The sequence below is a fragment of the Anser brachyrhynchus genome, assembly GCF_964034855.1.
Source record: "Anser brachyrhynchus genome assembly, chromosome: 8".
Lineage (NCBI taxonomy): Eukaryota > Metazoa > Chordata > Aves > Anseriformes > Anatidae > Anser > Anser brachyrhynchus.
Window position 1 is genome coordinate 17,698,619 of NC_137702.1, and position 26,057 is coordinate 17,724,675.

General features: G+C 37.4%; 1 protein-coding gene across 3 annotated transcripts in view; it reads right to left on the reverse strand.

The window, feature by feature from the left end:
• TPR (translocated promoter region, nuclear basket protein) overlaps nucleotides 1-26,057 on the reverse strand; it is a 44,815-nt gene that overhangs the window by 7,757 nt on the left and 11,001 nt on the right. Inside the window, exons 14-45 of one of the 3 annotated variants that reach the window (XM_080602318.1) lie at nucleotides 25,824-26,050; nucleotides 24,814-24,977; nucleotides 24,249-24,388; nucleotides 24,029-24,177; nucleotides 23,566-23,728; nucleotides 22,979-23,113; nucleotides 22,079-22,219; nucleotides 21,740-21,908; nucleotides 21,072-21,238; nucleotides 19,983-20,135; nucleotides 19,161-19,277; nucleotides 17,829-18,032; nucleotides 17,562-17,746; nucleotides 16,989-17,136; nucleotides 16,494-16,631; nucleotides 15,652-15,783; nucleotides 15,197-15,327; nucleotides 14,645-14,855; nucleotides 12,652-12,798; nucleotides 12,055-12,253; nucleotides 11,250-11,455; nucleotides 10,480-10,541; nucleotides 9,303-9,511; nucleotides 8,720-8,992; nucleotides 7,785-7,927; nucleotides 6,860-6,943; nucleotides 5,416-5,616; nucleotides 3,947-4,078; nucleotides 3,353-3,443; nucleotides 2,690-2,874; nucleotides 1,780-1,848; nucleotides 592-686 (exon numbers count right to left, since the gene is read on the reverse strand). In XM_080602318.1, coding sequence (XP_080458444.1) covers nucleotides 592-686; nucleotides 1,780-1,848; nucleotides 2,690-2,874; nucleotides 3,353-3,443; nucleotides 3,947-4,078; nucleotides 5,416-5,616; nucleotides 6,860-6,943; nucleotides 7,785-7,927; nucleotides 8,720-8,992; nucleotides 9,303-9,511; nucleotides 10,480-10,541; nucleotides 11,250-11,455; nucleotides 12,055-12,253; nucleotides 12,652-12,798; nucleotides 14,645-14,855; nucleotides 15,197-15,327; nucleotides 15,652-15,783; nucleotides 16,494-16,631; nucleotides 16,989-17,136; nucleotides 17,562-17,746; nucleotides 17,829-18,032; nucleotides 19,161-19,277; nucleotides 19,983-20,135; nucleotides 21,072-21,238; nucleotides 21,740-21,908; nucleotides 22,079-22,219; nucleotides 22,979-23,113; nucleotides 23,566-23,728; nucleotides 24,029-24,177; nucleotides 24,249-24,388; nucleotides 24,814-24,977; nucleotides 25,824-26,050 — 4,970 coding nt within the window. Of the gene's footprint in view, nucleotides 1-591; nucleotides 687-1,779; nucleotides 1,849-2,689; nucleotides 2,875-3,352; nucleotides 3,444-3,946; nucleotides 4,079-5,415; nucleotides 5,617-6,859; nucleotides 6,944-7,784; nucleotides 7,934-8,719; nucleotides 8,993-9,302; nucleotides 9,512-10,479; nucleotides 10,542-11,249; nucleotides 11,456-12,054; nucleotides 12,254-12,651; nucleotides 12,799-14,644; nucleotides 14,856-15,196; nucleotides 15,328-15,651; nucleotides 15,784-16,493; nucleotides 16,632-16,988; nucleotides 17,137-17,561; nucleotides 17,747-17,828; nucleotides 18,033-19,160; nucleotides 19,278-19,982; nucleotides 20,136-21,071; nucleotides 21,239-21,739; nucleotides 21,909-22,078; nucleotides 22,220-22,978; nucleotides 23,114-23,565; nucleotides 23,729-24,028; nucleotides 24,178-24,248; nucleotides 24,389-24,813; nucleotides 24,978-25,823; nucleotides 26,051-26,057 lie in introns of all 3 variants that reach the window. The other 2 variants (XM_080602317.1, XM_080602316.1) reach the window with 2 other exon arrangements.

Below are 26,057 nucleotides of genomic sequence, written 5' to 3' on the forward strand. Positions count from 1 at the left end.
CAATGATCAGGAAAAAAAAAGAATTTTCTAAACAAAACAAGAGAACAACTTATGCGTGAGACAAAATGAATTAATAGTAATCATCAAAAGAAAGCTAAACTACTACTAATTCAATAGTGATTAGTTTCTCAAACTTATCTGGACTGCATCCAAAAGCAATAAAAAGCAGTAAAAGAGTCCTGAACAGAATATTATTTCCTTATTCATGTGATGAATGCTCACAATTTTAAGTGGATTAGTAGACATGTGCAGAACCATCCCAAATCCAAAAATGGAGGTGAACTTGTGCTACTTTTACTGGTCAGTAGCACATGTAACACAAAATTATCCACCATTTGTTACTAATTGTTAGAATATTAGTATGGGGGCTGAGGGAAACAAATATTGGAGGTGACCTGCCTCCTAATTTGCTGTTAAGTTTCATAATACATGCTTCAATGTTTACTTAATCAAGATGAGATTAGTCATCTTGTATACATCATAGCATGTTACTCCCATTAGAAATTCATTTTGCTTGAATTTATTTTCATTTCAACGACAAGAGGAAAAACTATATGTCATAATTCTACTCATTTTTTTACATCTACTTACTGAATTGCTTCAGCAAACCCATCTGTACGATGTGGAACTACTAGAGTTGGTGTGCTTGGAACTGTTCTGTCTTCATCATCAAAGAAATGCTGCTGCTGGAAAAAAAGAGACTGATATGAGAGCCTACAATGTACTTCCAGTTCCTACCAAGCCAAGTTAAGGGTTTGTTTGCTTTTTCCCACATTGTTGAGCAAAACAAAGACAGATTTAACTGTAACACAAGTTTTATGTCACTTCAGACATCTAAATCTGGGCCGCTTATATAGGTTGCCCTTACAAGTGACACACACACACAAAAAAAACCCACCACATATCCATGACACCCAACATTTAAAGGATTTGTAGACATCTGCTTCAAGAGAAAACCCTGCCAAAGTGTCGACTACAAAGGAATCCTGAGGTGACTCATTCATAAATACATAGGAATTATGTGTCTTAGTTAATATACCTGGATTATGGGATTTTTCACAATGCGAATCAATTTGTATCTTTTGTTCCTACACTACCTACAAAGCCAGACACCTCCACTCCCTCTTCCCTCATCCGTTCCCAATCCATGAAGCGTTCTCTTCATCTCCTTGTCCGTATCTTTTCAAACCTTTCTGAAATACCCAAGCTCCCTTCCATATGCTCAATTATTGTCTAGGCGAAAAAACAGGTGGTTAGGCCAGTTCCAAGCAGAAATTGAATGCCTGGTACATGCAATGCAAGCAGAATAAAAATATACTGAGCTGATGCCTTTGATCGCAGAAAGTATACTTTTTCATCACAGTCAATCTCTCCCCACCCTCAAAGAACTTGTATTTGTTCTGTCAAATATGGTTGAAATTAGATAAAGGGGTCAAAATTAGTTGAAAGAGACAGTCAGAAGTCATATGTGAATTAGCATTGCTCCTTTAGTATGAGGCTGAAAACACTTTTCAAATAATATATCCACTTAAGACTGATTCTAAAAACAAGTAATTAAATCTGACATGGACAAAATCAGTTCAACACCTTTTTTCTCAACCAAACTTTTCTAGTACTTGCATTCCATAATTAATATATAAACTAACAGCGCTGAGATATTACTTGCAAGAATCCATCTCACTCCTGACCCCAGTAGCTACATTTTTTTTTTCCTGAAGATGTCTAAGAGTTATGAATTCCCTCAAAAAGGTTAGTAGTAGTAGACTTTCATACACTTACCATCCCACCTATACCAGGAGTTAGCTGAAGTCCACGTCCCACTGACTGTCTTCGAGTCATCTGGATTCTCTTTACAGTAAAGAGAAAAAACGTACTGTGAATGCTTCCCTGGAATTCTAACAGCACAGAGTTGTTCAATCAGAGCCAAGTACAGTGGCTACATAATAAGAGCATAACAATTGTATTTCAGTATAGAACACTGCTCAGTACACCATCATACCTTTTTAAAGAATAGATCGTGGCAGCAGATACCCAACAGCTCACATATGCTGCCTGGCCTAACCATGAAAGAGAAGCATGTAGGTTTAAATCCTGGGTAAGCAACGTTACTATTTTATTTTACTTTCTACTGAGGACAAAAAATTTCAGCACAGAAATTTCATGGCCCTGAGCCACAGAACAAGTTAATGGTAAAGTACAGTTCCATAGTTAGATTATTTTTATTTTTATTTTTTTTTTGCAAAATTCAGGTTGTGACATTTTCATTTACAAAATCTATAGGTCTATGTCAAAACATAATCATCAGTCAGATACTCTTGTTGAAAGGTTTAGCTTAGAAAACGAATAGCAATTTTCCTTTGCCCGGTCTGCATTGGGGCAGAGACTAATAAAAATCCCTACTAGTCTGAGTTACAAGGTGTTTAAGAACAGGTTTTTTTAAATAGTGGAAATATCAGCCCGCATTAATAAATAACATTGGTATAATCATTTCAAGATACAAGTGCTTTACCGCTTTCAATGTCCCCTCTCCAGTGATAATCTGTAGAATGAGACATTCTAAGTCATTTTGATCAGCTTCCATTTTCAGGATGCTAAATAGATGTGATCTATTTTTACAATATGCAGAATACTTAGACTTCATTTAGAAGAAATCATACAGTTCTTCTGAACTGCTAGGGCTATTTTATACCTGTACTGGAGGACCCAGTTCTTGAGGAGGAGCATGAATAGTTAATCGTGGAGGCAATGGATGTGGTGGTCTGCGTGGTGACTGGGGGGGTCGAGGGGCCTGTCTCTCTGAGGCAGATGATGGTTGCTGTTCTCTTGAACTTTCATGAGGAAAAGTGGACTCCGCAGCACTTGTACTCCCCTCACCTAAAACATACGGAAATATGGAGCAGTAAATTTATGCCCTCCAAATATTTTTAATTGAGAAAAAAATTAAGGTAGATCTTCAAATTCTGTTACCACATTAAAATGGACATTTTTACTCTTGCAGAAGTGGGGACAGCACAATACTGTTACTTCAAATCCTTTGAAAGGGGACTTGTGCCAGCTAAGCCAACACTAGCACCAAAACAAGCTATTGACTATTCAAACACTGATTCGGATTGAAGGGATTAATCTCCTGAGCCATCCACAGCAGTTTCCACAGCAACCAGAGGCTGCAGGGTTATCAAAGGAATGCAGAATGTATCTGGAAGAGAACATTTCAATGGAATCTACATTTCAGGTTAAAATGGTCATTAGCACTTTGCCGTACATCCTTAAGAGCAATTTTTAACACATGCAAAACGATTTCTACATTTTCCCCTTTACAGACAGATTTTGAATAAACATGAATCAACCATACCACTATTTTGAGAATCTGCTGCCCTCTGGTTGCTTTCACCTCCTCCCAGGCTCTCCTCAGTTTCTGTTCCAGGATCTGTACCATCAGCACCCTAAAACCAACAAACATAATGTGATCTAGCACCAAACACCCTCTGGCTGTAAAAAGAATATATAAGCATTCAGAAAGTAAAAAAAGTCACATATATGAAATCTTAAAATATTCCTGTATATACCTATGAAGTTACGTACATGTATGCAACTGTACGAAATTTCAAAATTTTTGAGTATCTGTGCATACACAAATGTGAACAACATGGTCATCATCATTTAATAACAGACAATGAAATATCCAGCTTTTGAAGAAACTGCCTCACTAACTTGGCATCCACATTTTTTGATGCTGGCTCTTACACTTTGCATTTTCATTCTGTCTTACACATTCAAAGTTGATTTTTCTTGTGAAAAGTTCAGTTATAACAGAAATTACTACACCTCCTAGCAACCTCAATTTTCTGGGATAAATGACTTTCAAGTATTCAAATACTTCCAAATGCATTACACCACCAATTTCTTCCAAGTAATTTAGCAGACTATAAAAAGGCATAAATCTCACCTCAGCATCATCTGCTTCGTACCCATCATTCCCATCAGCACTACCAGTTCCTTCATTACTATCATCACCTTCATCCCCCATTCCTGTGTCTTCATCATCATCCTCATCTTCCTCTTCCTCATCTTCATAATCCTGCAATAGTACCGTAAAAATCCCTTAGGGAAACACTGAAAGAGCAGCAGAAACACTTCACATAGCCCAGCGGTAAGCTTCACTTCATGGTACAGAGACCCCCTTTGTTTGTGGAACTCCTTCTGAAGATATTTAGTGTTCATTGTTCATAGAGTGGATGTATGTATTTTTCAATTGCTGTTGTAGGCTGACCTCAGCTGGCTGCCATATACCCGCCCAGCTGCTCTCTCACTCCCTCTCTTCAACAGGAGAGAGGCACAAAATAAGATAGAAAAGCTCAAGGAGCAAGACAAAGACAGGAAGTTCACTTACTGATTACAGTCACAAGCAAAATAGACTCAACTTGGAGGGGAAAAAAGACTTGGTGGGAAGAGTCCTGTGGCTGGTATACCATGATGGACAGTTACAGACACTTCAGGAGAGACAGACAGGGCAGGTGAGGTGGAGGAGCAGCACTCTATGGAATGGGTTGGACTGTACAGCATTTGTAGTTGGGGATGACATGGTTGAGATCCACTGGTCAGGATTAGGGGGAAAGCTAATAGAGCAGATGATGGGTGTCTGCTATAGATGACCCAGTCACGATGACAACATCAATAAAAGGTATTAGGGAAAATCTTTTAATCAGTTGCCCTTGTCCTTACAAGTTATTTCAACTTCCCAGATATTAACTGGGATTATCATAGAGCAGACATCAACAGGGCCAGGAAATTCCTAAAGCACACTGAAGATAAATTTGACAGAGGGACTCAAGGAGCCAACTATGAAAGCTGCCTACCTCAATCTGTTGTTTGTGAATAGAGATGATCTTGTGGGTGAAGTGATGATTGGTGGCTGCCTTAGCCACAGCAATCATGAAATGGTTGAATTTAAAATCCTTTGGTGATTCAAGAAAAACTATCAGCAAAGCTACTACCCTGGATTTGGGGAGAGCAGACTGTAGATTGCTCAAGGAACTAGTTAGTGAGATCTGCTGAGGTCCACAAATGCTAGCCACCTGTAAGCAATGCAGGAGCAGGCAATTCCCATGTGTCTGAAGTGAAGCAAAGAGGGCATGAGGCTGGCTTGGCTAAGGGCAGGGCGGGGGTGGGATCTCATTTTGGAACTCAGAGGCATTGTGGAATTTTACAACTTCAAAAAATCAAGTGGAATTAGCAAGTGTCTTTGAGACACTAAGTCCAGGCTACAGAAGTCCAGACAATACTTATACAGCCAAAAGGATGTTCTTAATTATACTGATTGTGCAAGATGAGCTTTACAATTTTATCTTTCATCAAATGTAAGTACAGCAAATAAATAAATATTAAATAAATAAAGTTATTCTATGGTATACATACTTCCTGCTCGCCTTCATTTTCTTCATCATCATCATCTTCATCATCACTGTCAATCACAATTACATCATCTCTCTTGGACTGACCATCCTGAGATGAAGAAGTATTTTGTTGATCTGACTGAAGAGGTCCAAGATCTATTGGGATAGACTGAGAAGTTTCTTCACTATCCTCCATGGGAGTGTACTCTCCCTGTGTAACACCCTGTAAAAGATAAAAGCAAATAATAAAAAGAAAACAAAATGTAGCATATGACAATCAAATACAGACAACTAAAAGTCTCCCCAGGATCAAGGAATAACCATTTCTCTTCTGAGCATCAACTCTGAGCTGCTGTTTTAGAGTTCTTTCAGTCTGGAGGAACAGTAAAGCAACTCGCATGATAGCCAGAGTTATCAAATTGTTCTCTTTTCATTCAGCACAAATGTATGTTCAAAACAGTTGAACTGAATCAGACAAAAATGACCAGAAATGCTATTAAAAAAAAATGCATCAAGGAAAAAAAGCCTCTCAAAAAATGAAAGAGAAATTAGGACTCTAACATATACTTTTTGTAGCATTCAGGACTTCTGGTTCAGGTAAGGTAACTAGATTTTGCTATTTTCCAAACAATGTGTCACTATAATATTGCAAATTCTGCTGTAAAGCAGCAGAATTTAAAATAAGCACATCAAGTACTAGAACTTTTAAAGGAAGTTTAAAGATACTTGTGGAACAGACGGCACACAGCCAGGACTTAGTGGGGGGATAAACATCTAAATATATAAAGGTTATTGAGGGAAAATGCCTCACTAAAGACTCAATATCCACTACTACTTATATGAAATAGATTCTACAACTCTATATGAGGCTTTTCTAAGTTAGAAAATTACCATAATTTGTACATGTTTCTGAAGAGAAAGGAGATTAAATACACGTTTTTCACTCGTATTTGGCTTTGCTAACTCTGCTACAACGTGCATTTTAAGTTGCTTTTATTTTAGTATTTTTGTTTGTTGTTTAACACACCGTGACCCATCTAACGCTAAGCTTGCTCAAGGATTTGCGAAATCTTTCTCTAAAATTAAAGCCAGAAAGCAAAGGAGTAAATGAAGAAATGAAAATTCAAATTCTGTTTTAAGACTGTGACACATTTAATCTCTACGTCTCAGTTTCACAACATCGAATTGGTATAAAGATACTCGGATTTCTAAACCACATTAAATTACATTCAAAATTGCAAAGCTCCATTAACATTCCCACAGCTACTTATATAGGTATATGCTGAGTGCAATAAAAATTTAATATCTATCCTTGAACGTAGGAAGTTTAAACTTAAAATGGTTTTAACTGCTTTCTATTGAAAATCTGCAAGACCTGATTTGAAATTTCTTTCAAAAACATTGTTTGAAAAAAAAAAGCTTATTTTTGCTGAAATTATAACTTTCTTCTTTTCAAATATGCTTACTTCTCCAATTGAGTCCTGTGAGTCTTGATTGTATGTTTGAGCTTCTACCTCACCATCGGTGCTCTCTTCTGCTGTCACTTCCTCCTGAAAGACCATATATTTTTCACATTTAAAACACATCATTAATCCTAAAGTTTGATTCTTTAACATAGCAGAGATCATTATTATTATTTTATATAAAGTTTATCTTTTCCCACAAAGATAATGGATAACGCTTATTGTTCTCCTTTAGCTCTGTTTTTATCTAGCACCTGAAGAAATACAGTTTTCCCATTCCAGTCTACTGGACCTATTCTCTTCTACATCTCTAAAACTTTTCAGAACCAGGAAAGAAACCTTGAAGTCTCCCACTCCGTCTTCATCCTCTGAGCAAATTCAGTGATAATCTTCTTACAATCTTGCCCTTCTACATTATGCAACATCTGTTTCCTACACAGTTAATGAAGTGCCTTTGTCTTCCTTAATATTTTTCATGAGTTGTCTGCTGTGAGGTATCTCAAGTTCAATCCATTTTTCCAGGATATCCCGACTCCCTCACGCAGGATATCCCGACTCCCTCACGCAGTATTTCACATGCATCTTCTCTAAGCTTTTCCATGAAACTTCTCGTCTTTGCTTCCTTGGCAGAATGACTGTAGATAATGACCTTCTAGACCACATTTAAAAATATTCTAAATTCTTCCTCTTCAATGCTAGAATATGGCCTCCTCTCTCCATACACACTACAGCCAAGATTTGAATCTGCCATTGCAACCGCAACAACCTCTGCCTTTTATGATACCCAAACGTACTTGCTTTCTTTTTTGACAGAAGAAAGAGTCATGTCAAAAATTAAATGACTTGCTTTGAAGTAACACACTTCCTCTTCCCATTAAAATCAACCAAAGTGGCAGATTAAGTAGTAGCATTTTATGTTCCTACAAACCTCAGGACCAACTCTCTGCATGTTTCTCATTTTCTTTGGAAGAGGTACATCCACTGTCTCCTCCGAAATTTGTTCAGAGTTTTCCACAGTGTTATCCTCCTCTTCCTCTCGTGGACGTTTAGACAGAGAAGAACTCGGGGTAGCTGAAACTTAGAAGAACCTCTCAGTTACTTGAAGGAGAACTACAAATGTAGGAAGCAGAAAATCAAAAGGTTTGGTATTTTACTCTGGAAGACCACCTCTTTTTCTGCACTGAATGATAACAGAATCAATTTCATTTTGCTGTCTCCTACATCGTGAAAATATCAGCCTCTGTGGTTACAAGCCTTATGTTTTTGGATCCATATTCACTCCCTAATTGAACCCCAATATAAGATTCTCAGGATTATAGTTAAAATACTTTTTCCAACATTTTTGCTTCTGACAAGGGCACCTAAGAGTTAACAGAGTATCAGCCTGGAAAATAAAAAAAGCAGTTTACAGAAGTCTGTTTTGTGAAATATGTATTCTAAACCAAATTCTACACTGTGTGCAGCAAACAGACACACAACGCGCCACACTGAGTAGCATTAGTGTTCTCTATATTTCATATTCCAGCTTACATAGTTTACTAATGACTCCTAAAATTAACCTTGCTCCAACAGCATGGTGGAAACAGGAGCAGAAGGGTTTAATGTGTTAAACCCCAACACCACTCTGGATAGATAAATACATGAATTTTTATCTTTAAGGAATGTGGTGACATCAGAATTTCAGGAGTAGCATTTTGGAATGTTCAAGAAAGGAGCCTACTTGTAAAAATTTGTAAAATTTGCAGTAAACTAAGAGGAAAAAAAATCACAAGCAAATTCTTTTTCTGAAGCTAGGCCTGTTTTGACAGTAGAGCTACTTAAAATCAATGATTCAAAAAGGTAGGCCTATAAAATGAAACCAACCTGTGCCAAACACTGCTGTAGAAGTGGAGGGCCTCTCTATTTGAGAGCTCTGTACAACTTCTACAATGGTAGGGGATGGCTCCTGATTAGCGGGCTCAATCTGAGGATGACTTTGCTGAGTGGGCTGCACAAAAGCAGTCGCTTGAGTCTGCTGCTGAACAGTCAAGATGGGCTGAGAGAGAGATGTCTGAACATTAGGGCTGGTGGAACGCACAGACCCACTAGTGCTTCCAAAGACAGGAACGTGCTCCACGGGTCCTTCTGATTGCATAGCTGAAAGGCAAACAGTAGCACATTCAACTGACTTCGTATTATCTAGCACAGTTCACATTCTCCACTTCAGAATGCCCTGAACAGTCAAACTCAATGTTTCCTAGATTCAGTTAACATTGCTTCTCACACCTGTCTTCAGGAATTGAGAACTTATGAACATTTCTGTTGCCTTAAAAAGGACAGTATTTAAAGAGATGCAGGGACAATGAAAGTACCTTCAAGTATCTTTAAACTAATAATTAATGAGATTTCAAGGGAAAAGTACCATTTATGTTTACTGTAGAACCCTGTACTACCCTAAAATGCTCACCTTCCTGAGTCTCCACCTGTGTTGTAGGCATAACTGTGGCAGTTGGAGTAGTGGTAGGATTAGTGACTGTAGCAGGAGTAACCATTGGACGGATACTAGCTCTTGGAGTAGACTTATTCCCAGCTATTGCTGCAGCAGTCACTTTACTTGGAGTTGACACAACTGGTGTTGGCTTAATATTCGCTGTTGGTGGATCTGAAGTGCTAGCACTGAAAGACAGGATTCGTGATAGTAGCACACATTTAAAAGCAGATTTTAAAATATCAAGTTTAAATACATTATCATAACCATAGTCATTTTTAAAGGTTTTGAATTTAAAAACCTGCAAAGACATAATGATATGTCTTCCAAAATTTGCTAATAGTTTAAAAAAAGTGACCCACTATACCATTAGCAGCATTTTGTCCAGCTTAAAGGTTTGACAGATTTCTTCAAGGTTAATCAACTACAAAACCGTAAGCAGATCAAAAGGAGCAGTGCATAGCTCATAACATAAGCTGCGCTGGGTCTTTTGTATAGTTAGTAATATATCTTAAACTAAAACTAACTGGCTCACTCAATACAGAGCAACATAAAGTCTTGGTTGAGACAAAGATCAGCCAAATTTTAAAATGGCATTTTTAAACATCACAGCCTTGGTTTAAATGAATGCTGTTATAAAAATTAAAAGGGAACTGGTTCTCTAAACTTAGTAATACAGTAATAATCTCCATTTTAGAGGTTGGTTGCTTTTTCATTTGACAATTTTATCTGTTAGTTGCCATCTATTTAGCGCATTTCTCAAGCCTGAGCTCTTTGCACAAGGAAGATCCCCTCACTCAACAGGGGAAAGGTAATAATCAACTGTACTACTTAAAGATTCTTGAAGTCTAAAAACACTTTAAAAATATTTTATATTCCCCAAAAATCATGTTCCTGGTGGTTAATATGACAATTCAACACCTGACAGGATTGATTAAATCAATCAATTTATTGATTAAATATTTTTTTTTTTCTTTATTGATTAAATGGGTCTGAGAAATCAGGAGGAACATCATGTCTCAACCAGCATCTCTCAAGTTGCTAAAGAAAATTTGTGAAAATCAGTAGTTTACTAAAAAGAAGAGCAAATAGATGAAGACAAAACCAAAAATTCCCAAATACAGAAACTGCAAAATCCCCAAACCCTTTAACTCACATTCCTCTTTCACCTGAAGCTGGAGTAGACTTGAGTGAGATCTGCCTCTGCTGTTCTGGGACCTACAATGTAAGATGTAAAAGTATCATGCCATGTAAATATGAAACAGACTGAGTGACTTGGTGAAACACTTCAGCTGACAGATCTCTTCACTAAACATTGATAACATTAGTTAGCATACCTAGTCAGATTTTGTGATTACTGCAAGTTCTCCAAAATAAATCAAACCAGTCATACCAAATATATCAACCAATTCAGTAATTTCTCAGATCTTTTCAGATATTTTTTGAAGCTATTGAGACATTCAGTAATGTCAAAACCTGCTGAACAGATGTATGAAAATAGAAAAATAGAAAACAGTGCAGTTTATTGGCTGGTTCATGGTGAACAATGCAACTGTATGCTTGCTAACACTGGGTATTTTGACTGGAAAGAAAAAAAAGGTTTTAAATTAAGTTCTGCATCTTTACTAAAGCCACCTTACATATTTTCAAAGCAAGTAATCTGGGGATAGCAGAACTTGAAGAGCGTACAGTTTGTTGGGTCATTGATGTTTTTTTAATTTGATTTATTTATTAACAAGAATTTCCATCTGTTATTTAGGATGTTTAGAAAAAACACCTTCATATAAATATTCCCAAGAAATTAATTACTATATAGATAAAAAACAAACCAATGGTGCTAGTACTAAGAGCTGTTGTTGTAGTTCGGTCATGGAACATAAAAGCAGTTTATTTCCTCTCACACAGCTTTCTAGAAGGATTTTGTACCTTATTTGTAGATTCTGGTGGCTCATCTCGCTGTTCATGGTGTCGCTCTTGCTGCTCTCTAAGCTCTCTTTCAAGACGGCAGATTCGACCTTCATACTGTGACTTGAGTGCACTCATCCGCACTTCCAGTTCAGTCTTCTGCTCTTCTAATGAACTGCTCTTTTGCTTCCACTCTTCGTTTTCTTTCGTTAGCTGTTCTTTTGTACCTAATTGAATAGGAAAGAATCCAGTCTTGCCACTGTAAAACTGCCTACTCTGCATACTGGATGTCTGTCAGTTTTAAAAGGTTACCGAAGTATTTTGAAATCCCAAAAACGTTAAGCTTTAGAAAGAGATCTTAAAGCCAATTAAGTAAAAATAAACACAAAATAGACAACAAATATATCCGACAAATAAAAAAATGAGCAGTTATAGAATGCCAAGATGTTTCCAGCAAGTTCTTCCACCACTGTTCCTCTCAACATCAATTAAAAATAGAATTGGTATGTTTTGCACCTGTACATTATAGAAAGGTAGGAAAGGAGGGAAGAATTACCAAAGTAGTCAGTCTAATCAACCAGACTGCCAAAAAAATGGCTGGCCAAACTACGGCAAAATTTTAATTCCCCCAACGTACAGCTAGTTGTTCACTTGTATCATCTCCCTAAGGAATTTAAATTTCTCATTTTTAGAAAGGTTCTGTAACATCCAGTCAAGAAAATATTTTAGGAATTCTGTCTAAATACTTTCCACAGGAATAATTAAAAAACAAACAAAAACAACAAACAAAAGATGACACTTTAAGAACATCAAAAAAATACAATACCAGCTAACTGTGCAATTTTCTGCTTGGCTGCAAGCAAGGTTTTCCTAGTTTTCTCTTCCTTCTCAGTGATCTGCTGCCTAAGCTGTTCTTCCTGTGTAGCCTTCTCTTGCAGATCTTGATGGAAACGAGCAAGTTCTGATTGCAGCTGTGATATCTGCTCCTGAAGATTTCTAGCTTCAGTTTCCTTTTCTGATATACTCTATAGAGAAAGATTGGCCACAATGAGCTACTCCAGCACATACAGTCTAACATGCTCCACAGTCCTATTATTAGCTGGCCATTGTATAAAAAACTTTTAATCAACAACAACAAAAAGAGTCCAGTCCTCTCTGAATGCAATAGCTGAGAGAAGAGCATTTTTTTTCCGCACTTACTTAGTCCAAGAAACAATGAGAGACACTAGACACAGGATTTAAACCAGGTTTAAGGTCCATCTTTCCTGGCAAGACAGACGCATAGCTTGGTCGTTTCACGTTTGTGTACACACAGATGTATGTGTACACACAAACACACACAATAACAGCCTCATAGTCTTCAGTTACTTATTTAAGATTCCAGTAGAACACAGTGCTTTGAAATTGCTCACTCTGATCTTACCTTTTGTAAACTTTCAACCTGATTCTCCAAAGACTTTGTCTTCCCTTCAGCTTGGCTGAGAGAGTCTTTCAGCTCTTGTACTTCCTGGGCAGAAACTTGTTCTTCTTGTTGTTCTACCAAAGACTGAGTTGCTGCTTCGGCAACCATCTGAAATATGTCAAGTGGTATAAGGCTAAAGGGTACTATCCAATTAGAATGTTATTGCTTTCACAAGCTGCTTCTGCATGCAAACGAATCAGTTAAGTTCTGGGCAAAACATGCTCATGGAGCAGATCCTCCTGGAAACTCTGCCAAGGCAGAGAATAAGGAGGTGACTGGTGACAGCCAACATGGCTTCGCTAAGGGCAGATTGCGCCTGTCAAATCTGGTGGCCTTCCACAATGGGGTTACAGCACTGGTGGTTAGGGGAAAAGCAACTGTCATCATCTGCCTGGACTTGTACAAAGCATTTGACACTGTCCCCATGCCCCCATGACATTCCTGTCTCTATATTGGAGAGGATGGACCACACAGCAGGCAAGGAGTCATCTGGATGGTCACACTCAGAGTTGTGGTCAATGGCTCAGTGTCCAGGTGGAGACCAGTGACGACAGGTGTTCCTCAGGGGTCACTGGGACCAGTACTGTTTAACATTTTTGTCGGTGATGAGGACAGTGAGATTGAGCACACCCCCAGCCAGTCTGCCAATGGCACCAAGCTGTGTGGTGCGGTTGACATGCTGGAGGGAAGCGACGCCATGCAGAGGGACCTGGACCTTCACTCAGAGGTTGGTGAGGCACTGAACAGGTTGCCCAGAGAGGCTGTGGATGCCTCATCCCTTGAGGTGTTCAAGACCAGGTTAGATGATGCCCTGAGCAACCTAACTAGTGGGTGGTGTCCCTGCCTATGGTGGGGGGGGGTGGAACCTTTGAGGTCCTTTCCAACCCAAACTGTTCTGTGATTCTATGACAGCCTTGAGAGGTGGGCCTGTGCGAACCTCACAAGCTTCCACAAGGCCAAGTGCAAGGTCCTGCATTTGCTCTAGGGCAATCCTAAGCACACGTACAGGCTGGACGAAGAATGGACTGAGAGCAGCCCTGAGGAGAAGGACCTGGGGGTGCTGGTGGACAAGAAACTTGACATAAGCTGGCAACATGCTTTTTCAGCCCAGAAAGCCAACCGCATGCTGGGCTGCACCAAAAGCAGCAAGGCCAGCAGGGCACAGAGCTCTGCTCTCGTCAGACCCCACCTGGAGCACTGTGTGCATCCCTGGGGCCCTCAACTGAAAAAGGACATGGAAGTATTAGAACGAATCCAGAGGAGGGCCACAGAGATGATCCAGGGGCTGGAGCACCTCTCCTACAAAGACAGGCTGAGGGAGTTGGGGTTGTTCAGCCTGGAGAAGAGAAGGCTCCAGGGAAACCTTATAGCTGAACTTCTAATACGTAAAGGGGGCCCTACAGGAAAGCTGCGGAGGGACTCATTGTCAGGGAGCGTAGTGAAAGGACAATGAGTAATGGCTTTAAACTAAACAAGGGTATATTTGCATTAGATATAAGGAGGAAATTCTTCACTCAGAGGGTGGTGAGGCACTGGCACAGGCTGCCCAGAGAAGCTGTGGATGCCCCATCCCTTGAAGTGTTTGACACCAGGCTGGATGGGGCTTTGAGCAACCTGGTCTGGTGGAAGGTATCCCTGCCCATGGCAGGGGGTTGGAACCAGATGATCTTTAAGATCCTCTCCAACCCAAACCATCCTACAATTCTATGAAAACACAGGTATTTTAATGAACTCCAATGTTCTATTAACAATGCTGCTAATTATTAAATGATATACAGCTTATGATTTGTGGCAGTTTCTGAGCCTACAGCAGAATAAATGACGTAATTTTCTACTTTTGTCTTTGCAGATAAGTGTTCCTGTAGTGTTATACTAAGGGAATGTGAAAATCATTAGCCAGATTATACTTAACTCTAGATGAATTTCTTTGCAAGCAAACAAGAAGTTTATCTACCTTATCATGCTGTGCTTTCAGCTCCTCATACTGAGTTTTATATCTGCGCCCAATTTTCTTGACCTGTGTTATAGTTTTCACTTTTTCTTGTATGTCAGCCACTTTAGCATCCAGTTCTTTCTGCAAGGTGTCCTTCTCTGTTCTTATTTTAGTTACTTCCTCCTTCAGGTTCTGAACAAGATTCTGGCTTGTAGTCAAGGATGCATTCGTTCTAAATAGCAAAAGATTGGAAGGAGATGCAAATGAGATATTTGAAACAATACATTTCAATACTGCTTATTTATGTAATAGCATGTGTATCATCTGTAGTGAACTGTGTTCTCTAGGACTTCGCAGTACAAACGGATAATGCACATTCATGTTCAGTTAAGAGAGAACTTCAAAACAATTCATGTTTCATTTGCATATTATCAAGTTACAGTAAGAATATGAAACAGCTACATTGAGATAGTTAAGAAAGTAAATTTCCAATCGGCGCTTCATTATAAATGAAGCTTTGCACAAAATGAGGTTTTGCACAGAAGTTTTTACTAATTTGATTAAGTACCATACCTGGCTATTTCTGCTTTAAGCCTGCCCGTTTCTTCACTCATTTGTTGTATACGCTTGGTGTTTGCCTCCTTCTCTGAAAGTAGCTTGCGATATTCTTCAAGATCAGTGTCCTTCTGTTGACTCAATAAATGCTGAAAGGTTGACAAAACATTTTGCATTTTCAGAAGATGATTACACAGTTACACATATAAATTCGTTTTTAATTAGCATTGCTGCTTTTGTATTTTGACTTGGACTGCCAATGAACTAGAATAGCCTATTTTAAAACTGAATTAAAAAGCATTGCTTATGCAAATACATTTCCTCGTTTTTGACCACTTTTTGCAATATAGCTTACATTTTTTGTTTCAAAAGAGCTTTTAGAACTTTTTTTTTTTTTCCCAAGGGTTGATAACTTATTCTCCCCATCCTGTCCTTCCCCCAGAACACCTTGTTTTAAAAGATGCATTTCCCACCTGTGTCCGGGCTTTCCAGCGTTTGACATCTTCTTCCAACAACTTTTTCTCTGCCTGCAACATTCCACTTTTCTCACTCAATTCAGCATTAGACTCCTGTAGAGGTAGAATGTCTGCCTCAAGCTTGCGTACCTGAAAAAAAGGATAGTTGGGGATTAAACTATCTGGATCTTTTAAGACTGAAGAAAATGGAATATGGTAGGCCTTGAATAATGGTGGTAAGACGGACGGAGAGATCAAAAAAACCGAAACCCAGCACAAAACCACCCTCAAGAAGTCATGATATAGCTTCTTCTCCCACTCGCTGCCCTTCAGTAGCCAACTGTGCACAGGGAAACCAACAAGGAGCAAAAGCGGAGTACAAGCCTACAGGGAAAAAATTATAAACACACCTTCACAATCTCAAGATTCTCACTTTGTACCTTGCTTCAGGAAACAGATTATCAATTATGTATTAGAAGTCAAGCAACGCTGCACTGGATTCTATCAAAGCAACTGGTATGCAGAAATGGGAAGAGGCAAGTATCTCCCTTTTAAATTCTTAATAAGGCTATGGACTGCTTTGTATCTATTTCTGTGCCATTTTTCATTTACCTGTTGATATTGTTGTTATAACTTTAGCCAGTAAAAAATGCTGATTTTCTCTTCCATTTAAACAGAACTGAACTTCTGACTTTCCAATACTCTAGGTGAAGCAGCGTCTTATAAAATTCTCAATGGAACATTTCCTCATTTGTGTATGATGTAAAGGAATAACCCCAGTTTAAATAACTAGCAATGATATATCCAGACATTAACTGTCTGACTTGAATACATGGAAACAAGTGAAACACAGTACTAACCTTTGCTTGCATTTGTTGTAGCTCTTGTTCTAGCCTCTCCTTCTCTTCTCTTAGCATCTTGTTGGTTTCTATCAGTACGTTCATGGTCTCTGTTTTTTTCATTAATTCTTCATGCTGTGCAATGGTTTTTGCTGTTACCTTTTAAAAAGATTGAACTTACTCATTTACCTTGCTTGCGTATGTTTACATACTTACTGGGATCTGGCATAACACTGTCTTACATAGCTATGGTGGCATTCCTTGTGTCACACACGTTCAAAACAAGTAAGTATCACTAACAAAAACGGACAGGGGAAAAACTCAAGAGAAAAGATCTTTATTTTCCCTATTTATGTGTTTTTGGGATTGCCATACTGCTTCACAGGACCCAGAACAAGACCCTCCATTTGGCTATACACCAACCCCAGCTCAGCAAAGGCAGCAAATGAGAGAAAGTAGAACACAGAGAACAGCCCTCTACTTACTGAAATCATAAGCAATAATATCCAACCATACCTGCACCTTCTCTCTCTCAGCATTGAGACTGTCTTGTAGTTCCTGGAGTTCCCTTTCAAGGTGTTCCACTCTCTGACGATAACGTAAACTCTCCACCTGTGCCACCTCAAATCTAGTTTCTGCTATCTCCTTTTCTCGACGTATAAATCTGCAGTAAGAAAATGAACAAAGCATTATGTCAATGAAAATGCAAGACAAAGCATTTTAAGTTGAAGCATCTTCTATCTGAAAAACTACTGAGTTCAGAAAGATCAAAAAGAAAATCCTAGAAAACATATTCTAGAATAATTTAGATAAAACTAAAAACCACAAGAAAATAATCCCTATGAAACTTGCTTGCCAATCATATTTTTCTAAAATATGCTTTAGCTTCTTGTCAAAATTGACTCTCAGTTTCTTTCTAGGAGTAGAAAGAAGTCTCCTTTATTAGTTAGTGATGAAGGACAATCTCTACCAAGTTAAAGGGTACTTGCATTTTACACATTGTGCTTGAAATATAAAGCAAGAGAGAACTATTTAATTTGGCAACTGAATTTATAATCACCACCAGAGGGAGCTTGGAGCTAAGTTTACCTAAGAATTTCTAAGATTTGTTCCTGGGATTTCCCTTCCTCATTCAGAGAAACATTCAATGCAGATGGCATGGCTTCTTTCATAGAGGTCACCATCTTGTCACTCAGACTTTCCAGTTGTTCATGTAATAATCGATTTTGTTTTTCCAAGTCCTCGCAGCGGGATGCAAGTGTTGAAGCTTCATCCTACAACAAAATGGTTCAATGACTGAAACCTGTATAGACTGGTAAATGAAAACACCTACTAGAACCATAAAAATGATCGTACCTTCATCATTCTCTCTCTCTCTTCCCAGGAGGCTTTGCACTCTAGCAATGCAGACTCAGCTTTCTGAGCAGCTTCCTCAAGCTGCTGCCGTACTGCTGTATTCTTGGCAACTTGCTCTTTAATAGCCTGTAACGCTTCAACGTCAGCAGCGTGAAGCATTAATTCCCGTTCATATTTATTTTGAGCTTCAGAAGCCATCTTTGCCTGCAGAAAAAAGTAACAGATTCTGATATCCTTAATGTTACATTTAATATGTACACAGAGATTCTCAAAATGCTAGACAAAATTAGTGACCACTAATGAAAACCACTGGCCAAAACCTCTGTCATTCTCAAGTACAAAAGAAATGGATATTCTTAGAATGGTTCCCTTAAAGGAATTATTATTTTTAAGAAAAGTTAGAATTTGTAATTATTTCCTTTAGAGGCTGGGAGGAGCTAGTCTACAATCAATCCTCTTGCTGTAGATTTTGCATGGATGCGATGCAGGAATTCTTCCAAGAACATCCACCGAATAGGCAAAGATATTTACCACATGATTGTAAAAAGCTAAAGACAGACTGTGGTTATAGTATTAGGTGAAAAAATGGAAACGCCTGCCTATTAAATTTTGGGTTAGATGAACCGACAGCTAGAAGTTTTTCTCTATTCTTTACACTAATCAGTGTTGCTGGAGTTCTCACCTACAGAAAAGTAGATTCACTGTAAAAACATGGTTAGCAAGACAATCTTATCAGGTGCTGCTAAATGTCATATTGCCTGCAGTTTTAAAATGACAATTATGTTTTGGGTTAAAAAGGTATTTTCCCCATTGTTTTGTTGTGTTCGTTTTCTTTTTCCTTCCCGCCTCAGGAGAGGGAAGTAGGAATTCATTAAAAGCAGTGAATTACTTTCCACAATCTATCTTTTCATAACGAACTAGACCTTAGAAACAGCAAGTGGGTGGCATCCCTGCCCATGGCAGGGGGGTTGGAACTCGATCTTTAAAATCCCTTCAAGCCATTGTGTGATTCTCTCATAGCACCTTCTGTTTTATTTTTTTTTCCTTCCTTTTTTTTTTATTTTTAATATGACAAAAACTATGCCTGCAACACTATGTTATGTTCAACATCAGTTTACTCTAACACCACAATGTTTGATAAGGTGAAACAACAAAGCATTAAATAAGCAGATGTTCACAAAATAGGAAAAGAATTGTAAGAACATCTTTATCTGTCAGTCACTGATTGGAAACACAACCTTAGAAAATGTTTTGAGTTTAGTCTAAAAACGATGAAAAGCTTACATTAATTTTACTACCATTGGCTAAAGTTGGCAAACATTACAAACATACTTGTTCCTGGCAGTCACGCCTGGCTTGCTGTTCATTATTTAGAGCTGTGCTGGCTCTCTGAAGGGCTTCCTGAACTTCTGACTGCACAGTTGTAAGACTCTTCTTTAGTTCCAATAACTGTAGTGAAAAAAACACAACCAAACAAAACAAAACTTTAAGACTAAATAGTAAAGTATTTTACAGAACGTTGAACTCTGCAAGGCTATGAATGTAGAGACTTACGAATAATTTAAAGCTTAAGTATAATTATTTTGTAACAAGTTGAAATGTAAAATGAAATACTTCCATGGCTTTGACTTATAAACACTCAGAACTCTTTCTTGGCAGAAAAATATTACTGTTCTTTCAGAGTCACGCTTGAAGCAATAGTAGCTGCAGTCATAATGTTTCTTTCAAGACCAGTAAGAGCCCAAACACAGAAAAAATAAATAAGGGCAAAGACTGCTCCAGTTTTAGGGTATGTGAACATTACAAATGTGGTTTTGGCTCATGTTGCAAAAACGTTTTTCTGAAACCTTTCTCAAAGGTTTTTACTTGTGTTTTTTCTGCAACTAGTGCTCAAAGTTCAAGAGGACGGTGACAGTTTTAAATATACCACCACCCTAATGAAGCGAGAAACTTAATGTACTACTCATGTTTGGTCATCTCTCAAATTTAGTTAGGCTTTTGTATATCCTAAAAGATTTATTTTTGGACACTACTATACTGTATTGCCTCTACAGAAGGGAGCGAGAATAAATCTATGTTTAGGAAGTTAAGTAAAAGCATAGTCTTTCAGACTCTCTGGAAAGGAGTTTAAGGGAGGTGGTATTCGATGCATACCTGTTGTTCCATATTCTCCACAGCTTTACGTTTCTCCTCTTGAAGTTCCTGCTTTTCTTTCTCTGACTCCATCAACTTCTTTTCCAGCTGTGCTTGATACTCTGAAGATTCCTTCAGACGAGCTTCAACAGCTGCACGAACTTCCTCTGTCACCTTCATCAAAATCCATCATAAGAGGTCAATATTTTTTGTCTTATTTTGCTTTAAATATGGTATTCCAATGTGAAACCAACATTTTAGTAACATTTTAAAGCCAGAGCAGGTATTCTCAAGATCTAATTTAGAACATCACTAAAAATGTTGAAGACCACATATAGCACAGAAGAAAAAAAATATTTGTTTTTTCAAAACTGCAATACAGCAGGAAGTACATCTAAAAAAAGTTTTAGGTGACTACATTCAAATACACAGAAGCCAGCATATCTTCTTATTACACACTAAAGTCTGCAATACTCAAAGCAAATGAAGCTACGATGAGATTTTTACAGAAACAGAACACAGACCAGAAGAGAACTGGATACTAGACTAAAAACATTCTGTCATCTTCTGATGCTGTAACTTAAGTAGAAAATGAGAATTCCGTTTTCCCGACTCTTATTTTGACGTGCTGAATAGCTTAGAAGGGGCCTTGTTCACCATTAACATGGTGAAGTATTTGACAGAATGGAGACCACATAAAGAATGTTCTCTTGCATCACTGAAGACCGTAACATTTTGATGGAAAAGGTAGTGATTTAACTGCTTTTGACTGAGAGTTTATTAAATTTTTTAATCACTGATCACAGTGTTATAGGAAGAATTTTTAAAAGATAATTCCCCTCTTTAGAAGAAAGACATTGGCAGAGTACAGCTGAGTCAAACTTATGATTCAACATTCTAAAAATATGCTGCAAAAAGTTTTCTCATCACTAGAAGTATTTTTAATCAAGTTATCAAAAATATAGTCTTACTCCTTTATTTTGCAACGCCTTCTAAACTAGCTTGAGTTTCTTTGCAATGCGCCCCATAATTCTACAGACTACAATACAAACGAAAAAATAACATCTTTCATTTTGCTTTATTCAAGAACGTTAGATGTTAACTACTTACTTGTTTTTCCTTATTAAGGGATTCCTCTAGGCTAAGAACCATGGCCCTGTACTGTTCCACATTATTAGAACTAGTCTTGAGTCTTTCTCTCAGGTCATTAACTTGTTCGTCAGCTTGTCTTAGTCGACTTAGAAGATCATCCACATCTTCACTTGTACTAGGCTGACCTATAATATCAGAACATACTGTTAACTGTGGAAGCCTAAAGCAGCTTTTAAACCACTGTTCTATTTAAAAACTGAAGTCTTTTGAGGATAACAACAAGGAAGAAAACAATAATAATAATAAAAAAAAGATTCTCACAAAGCTTCCCTACAGAAAATTGTCATCCGTAATCAAAATAGAAACTTACAGTAAATAATTGTTTCACAAAAAAATGGCTTTTTAAGAATAGGTAACATTATAGATGGAAGAGCCTTAAAACAAAAATAAAAGGGATCCTTTAATAAGTTTGGCTTTATTATTTTTTCCTTTGTTAAAATTGGTCTGGACTTAGATTTTACTTTAAAAACTTATCCTGGTTACCTTTTGCTCGAATCTGTGGTTGCAATAATGAAGAGGTTTATTATTTAAAGTACTGATCTCCTAACTCTAAACGATGATTTTTCTCATTCTGCAGAGAGCAGCGTTTAACATAAAAAGAAATTCAATGTAGGAAAACACCCTACCTTTCCCTAAAGCCCTCTGTGATGACTGAGATGCTAGCTGAGCCTCTGTATTATTAAGCTGTTGTTTCAATACTGTAGCTTCTTTCTGGGCATTCTTCAGAAGTTCCTTTGTGTTAATGTGACGGTTTGTCTCAGTCTCTAGTTGCCTCTTAAGATCCAGGATATGAACCTGAAAACACAAGATTTTTAGACTTGTATTTAATTCACACATGACATGAAGCCCCAACATGTTTGTAAATTTCACATATGAAAAACAATGCACTGTAGGCTAGCAGAAGCCATGCAACTCAGGCTTTATTTTCACTAAAGCAATTATAACATATTTATAATTATACTTGCCTCTTGATTTTTGGAAAGGGCATGTCTTTGTTCCACCTCATTTTCTAGTTTCTTCTTTAGCTGAGATATCTCACGCTCTAGCTTTTCTATCTGATTATTGAGTCTTTGTTTTGTTTCTGTCTCAGACCTCTCCAGTATTCCCTGATAAAAAAGCATCACACAGTATGCTTACAACACATTTCAAAAAATTTCTTCTGAATTACTGCAGTTCATAAAAGGTTATTGTCACAACAATTCTCCTATCCACAACATAATTACTGCACAGAACAAGAAATAGTAGGTAAACACAGAATATTATGAAAAGTCACACTTAAAATTTATGACTTAGTTTTGAAACATTCTTTAATAACATCAATACAACAACTACTATTAGAAGAAAATCCATTATCTAAGCAGTCCAATATTGGGGATTAAAAAACCAAAAACCTACTACAGAAATAGGAGTCAGTCACATGACAAAATGTGCAGCCTTCAATATTTAAGCTGTATATAACTAAATACACTTTAAAATAGAAAACAGAATTATAAAAAAATAGGTAACTTAATATAAAAAACTACCAAGGTGGGCATTGGTCAATTTTATTGTTATAAAAATGAATATGCCTTGTTTTCTTTGTACTTTTTTCCCCCTCTCTATTTTACTGTGAAAACCCTGCTCCTTATCTCAAAATTCTCCTTTTTGTACGTGGATAAAGTCCTGAGTATCGTAATTCAGGACAGGAATGACAAACTTGCTTAAACAAGTTACTCGAGTAATTTACGTTCAGTGTCAAACTTGTAACCAAAAAGAAATATCCTCTTTCAGAACAAATTCCATTAATGTTGAAGTCAATTTCAATTGGTATTCATTGCTAACTCTGATAGATAGACCAGATTTAACATATCAATAATACCACATACCTGAATAGTTCGCAAATTAGTAAGTAGAAGGTTCTGTCCTCTTTGTTCAACCAGTAAAGACTCACGTTGCTGAGTCAAACGTGCATCTGACAACTTCAAGATATCCTTCTCTTTTTTTAAGTTTTCTGCTCTCACCTTTAAGATAACAAATAACAAGAACTTTGTTATCAATCCCAAATCTGTTTGTTAATTTTAATTTGGACAATACTAGTTTTATAATCTGTTAATACTCATGAAAAAAACAAGCGTTGTATGTAAGATTACAGATTGTAAATTAAGATTTATGCAAATAGGCCAAGAACATTAAGACCATAACTGTTTTACTAATCACTTTGTTTTCTCTGTAAATATGAGTTTTGAAACAACCTTGTACATTTCACTCCATCTTTAGTCAGTACTTGAGATTTTTTCTGGAATGTTACAAAGGCACCCATAAATACAATGACATACATGTACACAAACTGGTACAAATGTAAAGCTGGTGCATTTCAAAAATCCACACATTCAATTTTGACAGTTTTTAATTGTATGAAAAATTCTTCTTCAAACTCAGAATATCTGAGGCTATAATACAATATACTGCTCACCTCCGCCACAGCCAGTTTTTCATTAGCTCCCCTCAGGTCTTGAGTCATAGTGTTAATAATCTGCTCTTGCTTCTGAGTTGTTGCTGTGAGTTTCTGGGTTCTTTCATGCAGAGATGTTATTTCTCGACGATAGCCTTCAACATTATCCTGTAGCATCTCATAACTTGGAACAAAGCACAGTGTGTTTGTGACCGTATTTTGTTTTTAATTTATTTTTAAGAGGTGTAAGTACACAGCCATGTTTCATTTTCACGTGTGTGAGTTTTCTGATAGCCTTATGTGGCACACTCATCTAGAAAGTAGGTTCTTGATCCCACCTTCATGATTTTGTGTTCTTAACAGAATAGACAACACTTAACATTTAATTGACAACTCTCCCAGAGCAACTTACATCAAGCAGTCAACGTGACTCTATTGACAAAGAACATGCACATATGGTAATGCAATTGAATAACTGATTTACCGTTTGGAGGCAAATTCCAGCTGTGTGGATATCTTTGCATTTTGTGACCTTAATTCTGTGACCTGCTCTTGAAGCTTTTCATTTTGTTCATTCAGCAGCTTGTCATTCTCTGCTTTTTCTTTTTTATAGTTCTCAAAAACTTCCTGCAACTACATCACAGAATAGATGTTGAAGTGCTTACAAAAGTGAAAACCATGATAGTGTTTACTGAAAAGAATACCTGCTTAAGTGCAGCCTTAGCCTCCACTGTCTCCACTGACTCATTCATTGACACTGGAGCAGGAGTTGACATGGCCTGAGGTATGCTTGAGCGCTTTGGAGTAGATGTAAGAGAAATCTCCTCTGGTAGCATGCCTGATGCTAAAAAATAGAATAAAATAGAAAGGGTAGAAATGGGAAGGGCTTTTAAAGGCAACAATTGAATGAATGCTTGCCAAAGGATCCTATAACCATATTTAAACATGGCTAAGAACAATACCACATTTCCTAGGAAAGCCTTGGGCACTACTGAGAAAGCAACTGGTTGTCCATTCTTTATAGGACAACATGCTACCAGATCACATATGTAATCACCACTACAGCTCAGTCATTGTGTGGTAAGTTATTACACTGCACAAATAGAATCAGGTGCCTAAATCTAAAGTCATGGGTTTTCTAGTAAGTAAAAGTTGAACACCAGATTAACAAGTTACTGGTAACATTTTAGCATCATCACTGGAAGCTCATAACAAATTACAATTTTATTTCTATTTATTTTTTGAGTGGTACAGAAACGTGAAGCTTACCTTGCAAAGGAATGACAGCTCCTGTGGTCTGTGCCAACAATATGCGAAACATGTCACGCTGACGAACTATAGACTCGACAAGCTGCAGCTGATGATGACGTGATTCACGCAGTTTTTCTAGCTCATTGAGAGCTTCCTCAAGCTGACTCTGAAGCTCAGAAATTCTGAAACCAAGACCAGTTCTTTTTAGTAGTATACACAGCAAGGTTTACCAAGATTACACATAATCCTTATATTTTGCCTTCCAGTGTACACGTACTGCATCTTTGAAAGCTAAGCATCCCTGAGAATTTTGAGAAAACTTATGGGAAGATTGGCCTTTGGTCTTGTCATTTTGTAGATGACTAAAAGAGTGTAGGTCTCTTCCATGAAAAAGCAGAATAGAGGTAATTCTGCTCATGTAAGTAACTTCAAACAGTAGTGTGAACAGAAAATCATATTACAAGCTTTTAATACAGAATTATTTTATCTGTGGGCTTTATAGCTAGTGAAACAGATGTGCACACTCAAATTTTTCTAAGCTAACAAGAATGGAAACTTAATCTTCCTTGTTTGAAAAACAGCTCAGTGTGTAACTACATTTGCTGAAATGAATATTCAGTGAAGTTTTTCAATGACAAATATTTTTCTTGAACAACACATTTTCACACAAATCTTTTTTCAAGGTTTTTCACACAAATCTACTCCTATTATAAAAGACTAGCATTTCAGCGTGTGTTCTTGCATCTCTGGATTGAAAAAACAATGTTTAGGAAGAATTTTTGGAAGAAATATTACTTATCATTCCTTTTCATCAGTTTTTTATTTGGCTAAGATATAAATCTATAAAGCAATTTTAATCTAAAAACCAAGACAATGTTGCTTAATTGCCGTTACAGATTACATAGTTGTTCATGGCATATATGCACTTAAATATACATAATCAGTAACAATAAGAAGCAAAATGTACGTGAATAAATCCCTGTTACTACTTAGTATAAGCACTTTACTAGAAAGAACAGATAATTTACTTAGATGATGTTGTTTCTTGCTCTTCTTTTTCTCTAGCTTCTCCCAGCTCCCTAAGAGCCACCAAGAGACGCTGATTCTGCTGCTGAAGTTCTTCAATATTTCTGTAAGACACTAGATGTTGAGATATTACTTCAGAAGAGCTACTGATGTCAGCAGAGCTCACTTCTTCATCACGAATCACATGATTGCCTCTAGCTTCTTCAAGTTCCATTAAAAGGACACGAATCTGGAAG